Consider the following 13329-nt stretch of genomic DNA (forward strand, 5'->3'; position numbering starts at 1 on the left):
ACAGACAGACCCAGTCCTTTCCCTGGAGAAGGATACAGCACTTAACTCCTCAGTATCTGCTCTAACAAGAGCCATTAAATGTCTTCCTAAACGTCCACGGGGTTGATCTCTGAGCGGGGAAAGGATCAGAACGTTTTTTGCCAGGATTCTCTCATAGAAACAATCCCCCAACTTTAGCCAACAAAATACTTTTCTGAATTCCCAGGGAACCAACATGGTATCACCTTATTAAAAAGACAGTGCTCAGATTTTACAGCCCAAAGTGAACTGAGGAAACTCACTCACCCTCACATGATGATATCTGATTCAAAAAAATTTTTTAAATTATTTCACTGTGGCAAAATACACGTAACAAAACTGTCTTAACCATTTTTAGATGTCTAGTTAGCTCAGTGGTATTCAAGATGTCCATATTATTGTGCAACCATCACCATCCTCCATCCCCAGAATTCATTTGCAACAGCATGGATGAAACTAGAGGACATTATGCTAAATGAAATAAGCCAGACGCAGACAGACAGGTGCTGTATGATCTCACTTATATGGGGAATCAAAAAAAAAAAACCCCACAACCAAAACCAAACCAAACAAGAACACCAAATTCGTAGAAAAGAGATCAGACTTGTGGTTACCAAAGGCAGAGGGAGCGGGGGGTTGGGGGGACGGAATTGGAGGAAGGTGGTCAAAAGGCATAAACTTCCAGTTATAAGATATAAGCACAAGGGACGTAACGTACAACATGACGGGTAGCGCTAACACTGACGTGTGATAGACAGGAGAGGTACTAAGATGGTGAATCTTAAGAGTTCTTATCAGAGGGAGGAAAATTTTTTCTTTTTCTTTTTTCCTCTCATTTCTTTTTGTTGTATCTAGATGAAGTGATGGAATTTGGCTGAACCTATCTTGACAATCACTTCACAATAAATGTAAATCAAATCATCGTGCTGTGTGACCTGAATGCATACAGTCATGTATGTCAATTATTTCTCAATAAAACTGGAGACCAAAAGAAGCTGAAGAATTCATAGTAACATAGGGTAGAACAGTGGCTACCAGAGGTTGGCGGGGGGGGGGGGGGGCGGGGGGAAGGGGAGATAAAAAGGGGGGGGGGGCGGGAAGGAAGGTAGAGTGGTGGTTGCCAGGGGCTAGGGGAAGGGGACATTACCATATGCTTCTAACGTTTTTTGTTGTGCCATTAAATTTGTGTTAAAAACAAACACAAAAATCTGTTTCTTCCTTGCCTATCAAGACACACTCATGAGCACTCTGATGTGATTAAGTAGGTGTAAGTTTTTCTTCTACCAAGAAACTAGTGAAAGTGTGGGGATATTTTACTCATATCCACCGACAATATGCATCGTTTCCACATCATCAATCACTCGGAGTGTTTATTATTTATGAGGGCAGATGCAACGTGCTTGACTTTGAAACATGTGGCTCATTGGAAACTGTGGAGAGATTGCTTTCCTGTTATTGTTTTAACCTTTTGATTCTTGAGTTGGATTCCAAATAGAAGCTGTAGCATTTCAGAAGGTAATAAGCACAAGATCATTTTGTTGTGTAAGTTTTCAGACCTTCATTGATTCCTTTTATGTTCTCTATTTTTTGGTTTTTCTAAATCTTCCTCTCACACATGGAATGCATAAACTGTGCTTCTTCTTACAGCTACCAATGTGTTTATTCAAGACTGATTAGAACTTCCTAGATACCCAGCATTCCAGTAGTGTTAAGGAAACAAAGATGAGTGTCTTTCAGGTACTTAATGAAACGTCAGTAAGTGAAAAATTCTGTGTGTATGCTGAGGGTGCAAAGTTGAATATAACATGGTCATATTTTGAGATGATTTGTGGGGACTGGAAGGAGTCATGGAGTCACAACCACGACTATTCAGAGAACCAGAGATGTCCAAGAACAAAACACAAAGTAGAAGACTTATGTCAGTTTAGTGAAGATATCAAACACAAGGTATTAATAACATCAGCAAAAAGAAGCAAAAAGTACTGTAAAAAGCACAGTAAAGTTTATGATGACTAACATCTAGTTGGAACATATAAACAAAGATGCTAATCATATTATAGAGATACATATATATTACACTAGACACAGAATAAGAATATCTACAAATCTACAAAGAGGAATTGATCAGCAATATTTTCTCAAATCTGGACTTAAAACCCTGCTATTCACTATACTTCCCACCCAATTTCTATTTCTTCAATATAAGAACGTGAAAATGAAAGGCCCAGTGATAAAATCTAGAATTTCCATTTAGCATTTGTAAGATCCAAAGACAAACTAACACAAAGGAGGTTCTCTCCATACAAAAAAGGATAATACTGCACAACACTTGAGTTTCTCCGGTGCACAGAATTTAACCATTGTGAGGGAACTTTGGTGATCATCCGAGTCAAGCTCTTATTTTATGGTTGAAGAAGCTTAGATCCAGAAAATGAAACTTAGTTTACCACGACCGCAGAACTGGAGAATGGAAGACCCAAGCCTAGCCCCCAGTTCTCCTGCTATCATAACCCAGTGTATTATTACTTTCCTGTATTATTCATATCGATGGACAAATAGTCAGGAGCTATATTCTGCATCTGTAATGGGTTTCCCCTTCATTTTCTTTCTCCCACCTTTTTTTTCAATTGATACGTTTCCCCTTTTTGCAGTTTTGAGAAACATAAAATCAGATCTGATCTACCCAATTGCGTGTGTGTGCCTTCTAAGTCTGCAAAGCCTCTGCTATCACTCCAATCAAATATTTGAATCATTTGGCCCAAATTCTCATACCAGACAGACCTGACAGGTCTAGCTGTCCCACTGCCTTTTACGGATCCATTCATTTCATTTGTCATTTCTTTTAGGTACCTGAACGTGTTTGTCCTCAATCTAATAGCTCCTTCCTTTGAAAAATGTTTTTCGTGCTAACACTAAAAAATAAACCCCAGGTTCCAAAGAGGAAACACAAGCATGAGAAACTGCTTTTGAGATTACATAAATTATAACCAGGTAAAGCCAAACGGGGCCTAGAGACGATTAAGTTCCATCTTTCCTTTGGCTGATGTTCAGGAAAGTTCATGTCATTCATTTGTGAAGGGAATTTCTGTCAACCACTGACAGAGCTGGGATCAGAGGTGAGAGCTCTTGCCTTTCTGTCTGACGATTTTGGTTATATTTTCTAAGGAAAAATGCAGAGGGAAATACATACGGAAACAGAGACGGGGAACTGTTTGCCAGCTATCATGCTTTTATGTTTTCCTGCCCATTATCTCATTTGGCCATCCCTCCCCCACCAAAACCAGTCACGTCTGTATTACTGTCTTTCATTTACACATGAAGAACTGGAGCTAAACTTAAGCAACAAGTCAGACAGCTTAGAGGTGAAGTCTGATCTGGATTTGTCTGTTTACCTTTGACATAAGCACCAAGATAAATAAAATGAAGATCAAGTTGAAAAGTTACATATCAATCAATATGCAATTTTACGACTGTTCAGAGGCACAATTTCTTCAATGTTCACGAAATAAAAATGCCTTTTTGAACGATGATTATCCAAGTCAGAAGATGTGGTGGAAACAGCATAAATTTTAGTGTCTGTCAGACATATGTTCAAATTCTGCCTTGTCTGCCTAGAAGGTAGTAACTCAATCAATAAGTCATAATAATCACCTTTTTTTTTAATTATTCTCTTTGTATCTGAAAGTACAGTGTCTTCTGAGGAAAACATACTCTATATTAAACGTGTAGGAGGAAAGAAAAGGGTCCAAGTACAGGACAAACTCTTAAAGCATATGTTTATTTCCTTTCCAACTATGGTTTCTTATTTCTTCATCAGATGACAATGACTAGGACAATTTATGTAAAAATGATAAATGATATCCAGAACAAAGAGTGGGTGTAGGAGCAAATCACAGATGGGACCGTAGATAAAACACCAACGTGTACAATGAGAGCCTTGTTACAAGTTTGTTATTCCATTGTCTCTTGCAACTTCTGGCCTTGAACTTCACAGCAAGAAGGGAGCCCAGTGGCTATGAAGTCCAGCCTCCCCATCCCATAGAGGAAACCAAGGTCTGGAGAAAATGAATGACTTGCTGATTATTTGCTTTGTGACAGAACTGCAGCTTGGGGCCAGGACATAGGATTTTGAGTGTAATAGTTTTCCTTTTAATCTCCAAGCATTGAAACTGGTGCTTGTTTAAAGACTTAACCTCCTTCGTTGATTGGGTGAAACTTTGTTATAAAGGACTGTCAATGACTGGTAGATGTCAAAAATGATTTGATTTTTCAAACAATAGCCTTTTATCTTATTTATTTATTTATTTATTTTAGTTGAAGTATAGTCAGTTATAATTTGTCAATTTCTGGTGCACAGAATAATGTCCCAGTCATGCATATGTATACATATATTCGTTTTCATATTTTTTTTCACTAAAGGTTATTATAAGATATTGAATAGAGTTCCCTGGGCTATACAGAAGAAATTTGTTCTTTATCTATTTTTACATATAGTGGTTATCACTTGCAAATCTCAAACTCTGAAATTTGTCCCTACTCACCATCTTTTTTTTTTTTTTAAATAAAACGCTTAAAAAAAAAAAAAAGTCCATTCAGGGGCTACATTTGAAGAGCTCTGGGGAAACCCTTCAGTAATTATGAGATACCCATCCCTGACTCAACATTTTTACTTCATTTGCAGGAGACACTTTAGCTCTAATAAGTGGAAGAATACAAGCCCTAAGTCACATTTTAGGTGTTATCTAATTTTTTAGATGCTATCTAATGGGATATCCACATGTCTCTAAATAAACAGGTAATATGACTAGGAATAGCTGGTCTATCTGATGGGCACATTGGTAAATTGAGACAAGTTTCCAGACCCAAATGGAGGTATTACCCAAGTTGTGTCTGGTGTTGTCTGATTAAAATCTATTTTTCAAAGTATTATCCAAAAGGATTTCAGAACTATCTGAAGACAGAAAATACTGCTTATGACAAGTACTTCAAACAGTTGGATCAAGATCTGGATGATGTTGCTAAAAATGCTAGTGGAAATTTCTTGTTACCACCATGTGTTGTTTTTGCCCTTTATAACCAGATAAACCAATGCTGAGTTTAAAAAACAAAATTCTCAGAATATTTGTGAATATAAATTGGAAGATAAAATAATTAGAAAGTTCATCTAAAAGAGAAAGATCATCTAAAAGAGAAAGATCTCAATTACACCCTCTTCCGTGTAAGTCCTCTCTGGGGCTCCTGACGTGGATAGCTTTTGAGATGGGTGACTTCGAGTAGCCTTACAATAAATAAACTGTGTATTTTGGAGTTAATCGACTGCCCACGCCCACACATCCTTCAACATATGAATGAGTAATGCTACAAAAATTTGTTTATAAGTTAATCAGGTGGACCTTAGAATGTAAAGAACAAGTAGGTTTCGTGACAGTAACAGTTTGTTGTGGGAGGGTACAGCTCAGCGGTAGAGTGTGCATGTTCAGCATGCACAAGGCTCTGGGTTCAATCCCCAGTACCTCCATTCAAACAAACAAATAAATCAATCTAATTCCCTCCCTCCTAAACAAACAAAAATAAGAAAACCAAAAAGTAACTGTTTGCAGCTGAATGAGGAAGGGATAGACTCCCCTGCTGGGGGCATGTGGAAGATAAAGAGAAAAACAGAACTCAGTGTACGTTTTCTTTTAGTTCTTCATCCAGTGAGCATTATTTTGACTTTTTCATTTCATTATTCAATAAACATTTATGGACTCCACCCACTGTATGGTATCTAAAGATGAGTAAGATAAGTACACACCCCCAACTTACTTAAAGTCGAATGACGAGGCAGAAAAATGCGCACTGAGGATACTAACTAAGCATTATCAGGGAGACAGACGCGGGGTGCGGCGCAGTAGGAACACACAGGGAGAGTACAAATTAGAACTGGGTAACGGGGGGAGCATCACAGACAGGAGGGTTCTTGTACTGAGTTTTAAAGCAAGTGCACGCTTTGTTAAGTGAAAAGAGTTAAAAATAAACAGTGAAGAAAAAGGTAATGAACATGTGAGAAAACGGAGGCCTGAGCCACTCCTCCCTACTTCCGTGAACAGTAAATAGTCCGGTAAAGCCGGGCGACGGGTGTTCGCTGGGAGGGGAGCGGCCAAGATGGCGGAGTAGAGGGACGCTCAGAGCTCACCCTCTCCCACAAATACAAGAGAGACATCCACAGACCCAGCCATCCGCTCAGAACACCTGCTGAACTGTGACGGAACATCACCTTCTTCAAAAGACAAAATTCCTCACAAATCTGGTAGGAGGGGGGAAGAAAAGGAAGAAGAAAAAGGAAATAAGGGCAGGACCTGTCCCGCGGGTAGGGAGCGGCAAAGGAGGAATATGGCTCTCATGCTGGGGCTCCCCGTCTCCAATGGAGAGGTCAGCGGGGACGGAGGGGAACCTCTGAGGCTTGCACTGTGTAGAGCAGCCCTTGACAGACAGAAGTGAGAAGGGCACAACGGGTTCCTGCAACCCCCAGCCCGAGACCAAACCAGCGGAGGTGCGACTGGACAGGCTGCCTGAGGCGGTGGGGGTGGGGGGGGGAGGGGAGGACTGGCGCCGACTGCACAGAGGCGGCCTCAGGGGACAAGAGCAAGCTGTGCATCCTGAATGGGAGCGTATACAGAGCAGAACAGCCTGGGTCCCCAGTAAAATACAGAAAAAAAAAAAAAAAAAAAAAAAGGAAAGCCACCCTGCTGGTGTGCGCGCGGGGGAAGGGCGCCATAGCCTTTGTCTCCACAGGCCTGCCGCACCATTGCTGGCGCGCTCTCGGGAGAAGAGAGGCAGGGCCTGGCCACAGGCACCATCTTGTCTGGTGCGCGGCCCTCAGGCGGAGGTGGGGTTGAAACCTGACCCAGTAACCAGGGGCTCCGAAACCTCAAAGGACAGACTGAGATTTGTTTACAACCCCAGGCACAGGGGACTGTTTGGCTCCTTGGGTGCTTTTGTGGACCGGGGCCTCTAAGACAAACAGTGAGGAGCGGAGTTCCGCACACAGCGGGGCTGAGGGCTGGTGTGGCCATGTTCTGTGGGCCCGCCTGCCCTGCTCAGATACGGCGCTGGGAGCGTCACTGACCTGGTGGCGCGACCTGTGGCCCTCTGGAATGACCAAGTGGAGTTCCTGCAGTGGGGCGAGGGCAGGAGCGGCGTCTGGCACTAGAAGCTGCACTGACCAGGTGGCGCAGCTCGAGGGCCTCTGGAAAGAGCAGGCGGAGTTTGCGCAGTGGGGCGAGTGCAGGGGCGGCGTTTGGCGCTGGCTAGGCACTGAGGGGATAGAGCACCCCAGAAATCCACTAATTGCACTGGTATCCCCGAGGGCAGAGAACCTAGGGGACACCAGAGCAGTGCACTGACATTCCTGCAGCCAAAGCAGGGACAAGGGCAGAGTCAACAAAGAGCACTTAAAGCTCTCCAACCCTACCCACTACCCACTGTAGCTCAGAAATGGGTCTGGGCGCCTCCATTCCAACAAGAGGGGAACAGACCCGGCGCCGATCAGGGCTGTGACAACCACAGAACAAAAAGAGGCCCCACTCAGTGCTCTGGTCACCACAACACCGGCCACAGCCCCAGTCAAAGGGATAACAGCCAACACACATGGAAGAAAGACCTGGCAACCATCCATACTAAAAACAGACCTGGCGACAAAATTATTAGGGGTGCACAGTCTACACAGGAACGCATTCTCTCTCTTACTTTTAAATTATATTTTGTGTTACTTTATTTTTTATGTTTTTAATTTTTTTGCTTTTTAAATTTTTTTTAATTAAAAAATTAAATTTGTGTTTGTTTTTATTTTATTTAAAATATTTTTCTTATTTAAAATTTTTTTAAATTAAAAAAATTTTTTTTTGTTTTTTTAGTTTTATTTCCACATCCTCTTAAAAAAAAAAAAACCTTCAAGCCCAGAGTAGTTAACAGATACTCCATAATCTATAGTGCCAGAAAGATATAAGTAAAATGAAGAAGCAGAGGAACCACTCCCAATTAAAATAAGAAAAGTCCCCTGAAAGAATGATCAAGGAAATAGACCTAGTCAGTCTACTAGATCGTGACTTCAAAAAGGGAGTGATCAAAGAGCTGAAGGAACTAAGAGACTATGAACAGGGACAGAGACTACTTCAGGATGGAAATTGAAACTATAAAGAGAAGCCAGTTAAAAACAGAAAACTCAAAGGCAGAGATAAGAGCCAAGCTAAAGGCTGTCAAAAGCAGACTAGACAATGCAGAGAAATGAATAAATAAGAAGACTTGGTAATGGATGTCATCCAATCAGAACAGCAGACAGAAAAGCAAATAAAAGCCAATGAAAGCAATGTAAGGGATCTATGGGGTAATGTAAAGCATGCCAACTTACACATAATAGGGGTCCCAGAAGGAGAAGGAAGAGCAAAGGGGATTGAAAAGGTATTTGAAGAAATCATGACTGAAAACTTCCCAAACCTAAAGAAGGAATCAGATATCCAAGTACAGGAAGCACAAAGAGTCCCCAACAAGAAGAACTCAAATAGACCTACACCAAAGCATTATACTCAAGATGGCCAAGGTTAAAGGTAAAATGATTCTAAAGGCAGCAAGAGAAAAACAGAGAGTTAGTTACAAGGGAACCCCCATAAGGCTTTCAGCTAATTTCTCTACACAAACACTAGAAGCCAGAAGGGAATGGAAAGATAAATTCAAAGCTCTGAATGAGAAAAAGCTGCAACCTAGGATACTTTATCCAGCAAGGTTATCCTTTAAAATAGAAGGAGCGATAAAGAATTCCACAGATAAGCAAAAACTAAAAAAATTCAGCAATACGAGATCTATGCTAAAAGAAATATTGAAACATCTACTCTAAATAGAAAATAAGCAGGATGCAATAGAACACTTCCTACTCCACACACAAAAATAAACTCAAAATGGCTTAAAGGCTTAAATATAAAACAAGATACAATAAATCTCCTAGAAGAAAATATAGCAAAATATTGTCTAACATAAATCTTAGTAATGTTCTCCTACGGCAGTCCACCCAGGCAATAGAAGTAAAAGCAAAAATAAGCAAATGGGACCTAATTAAACTTATAAGCTTTTGCACAGCAAAGGAAACCACAAACAAAACAAAATTGCAACCTATGGAATGGGAGAAAATATTTGCAAATGATGCAACTGACAAAGGCTTAATTTCCAGAATGTATAAACAGCTCATACAACTTAATAACAAAAAAACAAACAACACAACCCAAAAATGGGCAGGGGACCTAAACATGCAGTTCTCTAATAAAGACATACAAATGGCCAATAGGTACAGGAAAAAATGCTCAGTATCACTAATTATCAGAGAAATGCAAATCAAAATTACATTGAGGTATCACCTTACATCAATCAGAATGGCCATCATTCAAGTCCATGAACGATAAATGCTGGAGAGGGTGTGATGAAAAGGGAACCCTCCTACACTGCTGGTGGGATTGTAGTTTGGTGCAGCCATTATGGAAAACAGTATGGAGATTCCTCAAAAAACTGAAAATAGACCTACCGTATGATATAGCAATCCCACTTCTGGGTACAAATCCATAGGTAACTCTAATTTGAAAAGATACATGCTCCCCAGTGTTCACAGCAGCACTATATACAATAGCCAAGACACGGAAGTAATCTAAGTGTCCATTGACAGATGACTGGGTAAAGAAGCTGTGGTATATAATATAATGGATTACTACTCAGCCATAAAAAATAAAATAATGCCTTTTGCAGCAACATGGATGAAACTGAAGATTGTCATTCTAAGTGAAATAAGCCAGAAAGAGAAAGAAGAAATATACCATATGATATCACTCATATGTGGAATGTAAAAAAGAAAAAGAAAAAAAAAGGACACTATGAACTCATCTACAAAACAAAAACAAACTTGCAGACATAGTAAATAATCTTATGGTCACCAGGGAAAGGGGGTGGGAAGGGATACATTTGGGAGTCAGATTTACAAATGTTAGCCACTATATATAAAAATAGATTTTAAAAAGTTTCTTCAGTATAGCACAGGGAACTATGTTCAATATCTTGAAATAACCTTCAATGAAAAAATATGAAAATGAGTATACATATGTATATGCATGGCTAGGACATCGTGCTGTATACCAGAAATTGACACATTGTAATTGATTGTTTTTCAATTTAAAAAAAAAAGAAGGAAAGAATCTTTATTGGGAGATAGAAAGGGACAAACGTAGGAATGTAGATGGGGCTGTAATTCCAAGGTCCTTTGGTACTATGCTAATGAATTTGGATTTTTTCCTGGAAGTTACAGGGACTCATTAAAAGACTTTACATGTGTGTATGCCAGATCAAAATTGTGTTTTAGCAAGATCACTTTGGCAACAAAGTGGAGATAGTCAGGAAGGGCCAGAAAGGGGGAAGAGCACCTTTTAGCATGCTATTGCAATAACTCATGTTATAAACTATCAAAGGCAGTGGTAATGGATATGAGAGACATACAAGAGGTACGAACTATAGGGTTTAGGGATTTGTTATAATGGGGAGACAGCAATTCAAGGAGTCTAAGCATAATCAAAGTGTTAGACAAACTAGAAAGAGCAATTTTGTGGGCAATAAACATGATGTGTTAAACTTGAAACATGCTAAGTTTTGGTTAGGGGATCTATGGACATGAGTTGAATAGACAGTTGAATGTATGGATCGAAGGGTAGATGGTAAATGTTAGTAATGGGAAACCAGAGTGAAAGATAAGAGTGATGGTAAAATAATTTCTGGCTGCTCTAAATTTGTTTAGATGCTTTGCATAAGTAAATTACATTCCAGTGTATGGAACCTTTTTATAAGAAAATGTTGAACCAGTCAGTACTCTGTGAGGAACTCTGGGGATTGAAAGAGAGCCATGAAAGTGCAAATAAGCAAACAGAGGTTAATGTTCAAAGTCAAGTCAGTCTAACCTCGTGAACACTGAGGGATCTAAAACTAGCTGGAAAGAGAAATGCTATTGGTACCTGATTTCCGACCTTCATTGGGATATTTTACATAACTATACAAAAGTATAGTTGGATCAAATGGACCAAATGGAGAAATAGGGACTGCCTGATAATGTAATTAGGTGGAGTCCTTACTAAACAACTGTGTTCAAAGATTGCTGACTTGGGATGGATAAAAACTGAGTGATGTATTGAATGGCACTGTCCTTGGCTTTGGCCAAATACTTTGTAAGAGTATTGGATGAAGGTATAAGAGCCTTCTCACTACATTTGCAATAGATGCCAAAGTTGAAGAATGAAAACAGGCTGCATGACACTTAGGATCCACAAAGATCTTAAAAGATGCAGTTTAATAGGGGTGGGTCTCAAGGTCCTGCACCTGGAGCTCTCAAAATTACCTGCAAAGAACTTGACTGAGTTGTGGATTTCAACACCGTACCCCCTCCCCACAACATACCAACTAAATAAGTAATAAAATAGAAGGTGAGTGCACATTCAAACATGAGTTCTCAGGCATTAAATTAAGTAGAAATTCACACTCATGTCCTAAGAGGACCTACTAAAAAGTTGGAGCTATAAAGTTTAAGAGAAATGTAATAACTGCTGGTCTTCAGAGACTTCAAGGGATGTCAATTGGAATAGGAATCATGTTTCTATCTGATCATAAGGGTTGGAACTAGCAATACTAGATTTAAAAGGTATCCTTCTCCATTAATTTCTGTGATGCACTTTCCTGTAGTAGCGTGAATAATAGGATTGACTCTGGAACCAGATTTGTCCACTCTACTATTTATTAGTTCTGTGACCTTGGGTGGATTTGCTTATCCCATCCCTGTTTTATTTTCCTCATCTGAAAATAAGGATGATAATAGGATCTAGCTTATAAGGTTACTGTAAGGATTTAATGAGTTAAGATATGGAAGAGTACTGAGGAAAATGCCTGGCACATAGAAATTGCTTTATGTGTTTGCTACCATTGTTAGTAGTAGTTATAGGATCATAGAGGTTAACAAACCTCTGTTAATGAAGTAAGGAAATACTAAGTATAAGAGGAAACTTAGAGAGGTTTATTCATTAAGCACCTTTTAAGAATGTGTGGATCATTTATTAAGCCAGCATCTAGAAGCTGATGACAGCTCCCAAGCATTCTGACTGATGGCGCACCCACACAACTCCCATCAGAGTGTATGGGAAGTCAGCCACAAACAGTAGCCTCCGTCTTAGGACCCAGCACAACTTTCTGCTTGGGTATCTGACAAGATCAGATAATTCTCTCATTTCTGAATTCTTCATCTTACCTTCCTATTTTACATACTTTAGTTTCCCATGCGTGTTTCTGGCCTTTGTGTCTATGGCAATTTAGAATCTGTTTTTTTCTGGCCCACTGTCCTTGACTCTGATCCCACGTCCTTACTGAGGGAGAAGGAAGGGGCACCAAGAAGTTTTTACTTTTAAAAATCCCCAGGGATAAACTCAAGTCCATAGAACCACAAACACACAGCAAGTAGTAGATTTTCATGCAAAATAAGAAGTCTTCATTTCATCTACCAAGGGTAAGAACAACTTTGATATTTTATTAGTAGCTAAATCAACAAGACATTGCTTCTAAATGTACTTTCGAGCTCTTCACACCACTGAGTTAACTATCCAGCAATCTAACTAGAAAGTCTGGGTCAAATCTTAGAATCATATCCATCATTCATTCTACTCTGTCCCTGAATCATACCTTTCTCATGGACTGTTATTCCTCATACTGAGTTCCATGGAAGGCTGGCATCACAGGATATTAATTATCTCCTTGAAAAAATAAAATCCATAGTCAAATGACTTTGGGAAACATTGCATACCATCAACAGTGCTTAGATGTTCCCAAAGCAAATTAGTTTCTTAAAAGCTCCAAGAACTCCGGTAAATAATCAGTTTGCCTGGGTTTAACCTAGTAATCCCTAGTTTACTCTCTCATAGAATTATTTTTAGTTCATAGCCCATTAATATAAATCTAGTATTTGGTGAAAGAGTTTGGTAGCTATTAATTTTGGCTTTTCTTTGAACACTTACTCAGTATTAATTTATTATTGAAAACAGCTCTTTAATTAGGGCATGCACATGTCCCAGTTTGCTTGGGACATTCTCAGTTCACTGCTGTTGCTCTGGTGTAATTTTGAATACTTCCCCCTTTTACTCTCAAAAATGTTCTGATTCAGGGGGCCAATTATGTAGACTCTCTACCTATAATATATCTATTATTATCACTTGCTTGCTTGCTGCTTGAGTCTTTCTTTCTTCCTTCCTTTCTTTCTTTCTTTCTTTC

At 39.6% G+C, this 13329-nt stretch overlaps 1 protein-coding gene across 12 annotated transcripts in view; it reads right to left on the reverse strand.

Annotated features, from left to right (window-relative positions):
• The window catches only part of SLC8A1 (solute carrier family 8 member A1), a 394897-nt gene that overhangs the window by 371122 nt on the left and 10446 nt on the right, over positions 1 to 13329 (reverse strand). The window contains exon 1 of one of the 12 annotated variants that reach the window (XM_074378766.1): positions 12745 to 12768. The exons of the other annotated variants lie outside the window; for them this stretch is intronic. Within the exon in view, the coding sequence (XP_074234867.1) occupies positions 12745 to 12753 (9 nt within the window). The 5' untranslated portion in view covers positions 12754 to 12768. Of the gene's footprint in view, positions 1 to 12744; positions 12769 to 13329 lie in introns of those variants that run through there. 12 annotated transcript variants of the gene reach the window in all.

Source organism: Camelus bactrianus, chromosome 15 (genome assembly GCF_048773025.1).
Source record: "Camelus bactrianus isolate YW-2024 breed Bactrian camel chromosome 15, ASM4877302v1, whole genome shotgun sequence".
Taxonomy (NCBI): Eukaryota; Metazoa; Chordata; class Mammalia; order Artiodactyla; family Camelidae; genus Camelus; species Camelus bactrianus.